The 4,319-nt window shown below is 31.0% G+C and overlaps 1 protein-coding gene across 1 annotated transcript; it reads right to left on the bottom strand.

Annotated features, from left to right (window-relative positions):
* Nucleotides 1-721: 721 nt before the first annotated feature.
* Nucleotides 722-1,383, bottom strand: LOC120007030. The gene is made up of 2 exons (XM_038857183.1): nucleotides 1,149-1,383; nucleotides 722-953 (listed from the first exon to the last, which is right to left on the bottom strand). Exons 1-2 carry the CDS (start codon nucleotides 1,297-1,299, stop codon nucleotides 799-801), a joined length of 306 nt encoding a protein of 101 aa, XP_038713111.1. The 5' UTR covers nucleotides 1,300-1,383; the 3' UTR covers nucleotides 722-798.
* Between the last annotated feature and the right edge of the window lie 2,936 nt (nucleotides 1,384-4,319).

Raw genomic sequence — 4,319 nt, 5'->3', positions numbered from 1 at the left:
ATTTCATTTAAAAGACTAGGGCTCTCATGGGCTACCACTAGATAGGCTACTTAGCACTACTGTATAAATTTTGAATATTTAATCACATAGATTTAGGATAGAAATTGCGATGCAATTGTAGTTGAATAAAGATAATATAAATTATGAAAAAGTGATATTTGAACAGTTAACATAGAGAATATGATTTATTTTTTTTTGAAATGCCGTTGAGAAATTTGTTTCTCAGTTGAATAAAACTTTGGGCACACATATGCCTAACCCAGTCGATTGCCAACCGAACCACCTCTCGTTGGTACGTAGAGAATATTAAGAGTTTTGTTGGACAAAAGTCTCACATCGGGTAATAATCCAGCAAAAATCCTGTATATAATAGCAAGCCCTCCTTCCCTCTAATAGGCCTTTTAGGGGGAAGACAATGGGGGCCCAGAATTTCTACATGGTATCGGAACAGGTGTGCACTCGTCCTCGATAAGAAGTCCACTCGTTGGGCCTTGGACAGAGATACTCAGTCCACGAGTGCGAGGGGGTGTTGGACAAAAGTCCCACATCGGGTAATAACCCAGCAAAAATCCTGTATATAATAACAAGCCCTCATTCCCTCTAATAAGCCTTTTAGGGGAAGACAATGGGGGCCCAGAATTTCTACAAGTTTCGAATACAAAATGGTTTAATAGAACAGACAAGGTGCAACAGAATTTTTCACTTTAACTAACGCCTCTTATTGATGATTATTACATGATGTCTTAACGATGGCTTGGGTCCTCACAACATAGACATTTGTGATCTCTTATTGATGTCTTAATAACAGTGGCTTGGGTCCTCACAACATAGACATTTGTGATCAGTACACTTGAGGGGAACAGAACATAGGGTTTTGACTATATCGCAATCTTTCTGAGTAGAACATGGAGTATATTGCGCTTCTATCATTGGAATACTGGAGAATGACACACCTATATATACATATACATGCAAAACAAAACAAAAACAGAATCCATTAGTAACCTTTTAAATTACGTTATAATTTGATCTCACAGACTAATATTCTATTATTTTACAACACAACTGAAAGATCTGATGATTATATTATCAAACAATTAAGAATTGCACATATATTAATTTAAAAAGTGAGAGGGAGAGACACTAACATAATGCCATAACAAAGAGGATGACGAAGAAATTCTTTTCCATCACTTCTTGCTTCTTCTTTTTTCCTTTGTGGTTTCTTGTTTTTGAATTGAAAGATGTCTGTTTGATTGCAACGTATTTATACAGGATGTTGCAAAAATTCATACGCATTTACTCGATTACCTTTTACAGATATATTAGAATTTGTTCTTTTCCTTTTATAGGTATAGTTGAATGTTTTTCCTTTTCTAGTTATATTTGATTTTTCCTTTTTCCTTTTATAGGTATATTTGAATTTTTATTTTTTTTTCCTTTTACAGGTATATTTGAATGTTTTTCTTTTATAGGTATATTTGAATTTTTATTTTTTCCTTTTATAGGTATATTTGAATTTTTTTTTTCCTTTTATAGGTATATTTGAATGTTTTTCTTTTATAGATATATTTGAATTTTTATTTTTTCCTTTTATAGGTATATTTGAATTTTTATTTTTTCCTTTTATAGGTATATTTGAAAATTTTCCTTTCATAGGTATATTTGGATTTTTCTTTTTCCTTTCATAGGTATATTTGAATTTGTTTCCTTTTCTAGGTATATTTGAATTTTCCTTTTTCCTTTTATAGATATATTTGAATTTTTTTTCTTTATAGTTTCTACATATCTGATTTGTCCCAACTTGTTAATTACAATCGTGTCCATCCACGTGATTGCGACAAGCCCATTTGTCATGTGAAGTTCACTTGCTTCTAGCCCACTCCACACTCAATTCATCTAGCCCATTTTCTACAAGGGCTGCTTTTGGTGATGCGGTCCGCAGAGCCGAGCGATACCGTCTCACTGAACGGCATAAATTTGAGAATGAAACCGCCCTCAAATGGAGCTTTTTCTTGAACCGTTTTGGGTTTGGCGTGAGATTCTTGCCAAAAAGACATGGGTCCCATCACCCTTGCCTAAAACTTGTAGGTTTGTTTTTTTATTAAATGTTTTTCAATTGTGTGGGTCTTAGCCTTTATATTAAACTAGTTGCATGCCCGCGCTGCGCGCGGCACATATTTTGATTGGAAAATAGAGATGTGTGAAATTTTTTCGATACTTTGTTAACATGAAGAGCAGTAGAGCTTTAATTGTAGAAAATAGAGACGATTGTGAGATGAAGATAAAATATGTACAATACCAGTTTTTTAATTTGCTAAGAAATTTTTTTTCTAATAGGGTGTAAGAAATTTGATGCATAAGGAATAAGTATACTAAGAGTTTATCAATTTTTATTTGCGTCGCTAGTATCTACAAAGTGGTATAGGTCACCAAAGACATGTTTATGAGACAATATTGTATGGTTAGTACAACAATCTCTACAAAGTGACATTTAATATCGAGAAGTACAATGTAGCATAAGTAGTATTTTTAAAATTATATTTTTGGAATAAAATTCTTAATATTTTTAGAATAGGATTTTTGAATTTATATTTTTGAAATGTTATGTATGACTGGTAGATTTATGCCTATAATGATTTTGACCTTCAATAATTCATTGAATTCTACCGTGCTTTCCTGTCACCACTTACATGTTCCAATATCAAATGGGCTGAATTTACTTACACATTAGAACAATATACCATCTCATGTTGTGTATGTTGCAATCCAAACAGACTACTAAACCTGACCAAACTCTAAACATGCACAATACATCAACTAAATACTAAAAAAACACACAAAATACATCAAAAACACACAAAAATTCCCACAAAATGATGGTAATTAATGCCAAAAACACAGAAAATGTTTTCAAACTAAATACGTACTCCAAATGAATTTCATTAATTAAGTAATATCAAAAGACTCTCATAATTAGCAATACATGACCTTTGAGAAACCAAAACAACATCAAACCACTCCTATGAAACATTAAATTCCCATACAATTAAATATAATTTTAAAATTATTTGAATACTATTAATGGTATGAGTGTGGTTGTGGGTCTTAAAGTGCATGAATGTGGTTGTGGGTATTAAAGTTTTGCAATATATTTATGTGTGTGGTTGTGGGTCTTAAAGTTTTCTAATATATTTTAAAATTTTCTTTTGTCTATATATGTTTTTTTGTAAAGACGTCCACGTGACACCATGAATTAAGGAGAAGCCTTATGGATCCTCAGTTATATATATATAGATTGATACTGTATATTTTTTTATATTATATTATATTTAGACTTAGTAAATTAATTGTAAATAAGCTACATGTTTGTAAGTTTGTTTTTCTTTTTTCTTTTTTAAATTAATTGTAAAATGTGCCACATGTTGGTTTTTCTTTTTATTTTTTTGGCATGGGTCCCACGTCATTATATTGAATACTGTATGTTTATATATTTATTTTATATTTATACTTAATAAATTAATTGTAAATAATTAATTACAAATGAATAAATTTATTGATTTATTTGTTAATAAATTATCCGTAAATTATATTAAGACTTAATAAATTAAATTTATAATAAGAAATATATTATACTTAAATAGAATTAAAAACTACAAACAAAATATTTTTTCACAACCTAATCGTCAACAAGAGTTAATAACTTTATCAAACACTTTACAATTTATTTCAAAGTCTTTAGCTCAAATTTTTTTCACAATTTAACAACTAACGTTAAAAATCAAAATAACCGTCTTCTCAAAAAAAAAAAATCAAAATAACCGCTCTACCAAACACACATGTATAGCAGAAATCCTCCCAAAAAGCTCCCACAAGTGATCAAAACACACGAAACTTTCATATACAGAAGTTCACCCAAAGTCGGAAGTTTAAATTATCAACAAAAACAAAGTTAAAAACATAAAAAGAACCTTGGGAGAGCGTCGAGCACGACCATGGCAATCCCTTTGTTGTCACTCCGCAACCACAAAAAGAACCTTCCGCCCTAGCCGCAACCACAAAAGCAAGCTTTCCTAGCCTGTGTAACCACAAAAGCAATCAACACGATGTTGTTTCGAACAAATTGAGAATTTTCTGATAGGCCTTTCATGTGTCCTACGTTTTTTACTGTTGCAAACTTGAATTATCCATGAACGGTGAAAAATGTTGGTACTCTAGGTAAATATAGTGTAAACATAAAAGAGCCAAAAGGAGTGTCAGTTTATATTAATCCAAAGACACTTAATTTTAAGAAAATTGGAGAAGAAAAGACCTTCAAT

This window comes from Tripterygium wilfordii, chromosome 10 (genome assembly GCF_013401445.1).
Source record: "Tripterygium wilfordii isolate XIE 37 chromosome 10, ASM1340144v1, whole genome shotgun sequence".
In the NCBI taxonomy this organism is placed as follows: Eukaryota; Viridiplantae; Streptophyta; class Magnoliopsida; order Celastrales; family Celastraceae; genus Tripterygium; species Tripterygium wilfordii.
The sequence above is the reverse complement of the archived record's forward strand: the minus strand, read 5'-3'. Positions and strand labels throughout refer to the sequence as shown.

Bases quoted from the DNA above. Each gene is read 5' to 3' on its own strand.
- LOC120007030 (XM_038857183.1), bottom strand. From the start codon at position 1,299: ATGCGTATGAATTTTTGCAACATCCTGTATAAATACGTTGCAATCAAA. The intron at 954-1,148 runs GTTAGTGTCTCT...ATGTATATATAG, and splicing joins CCTCTTTGTTATGGCATTAT to GTGTGTCATTCTCCAGTATT.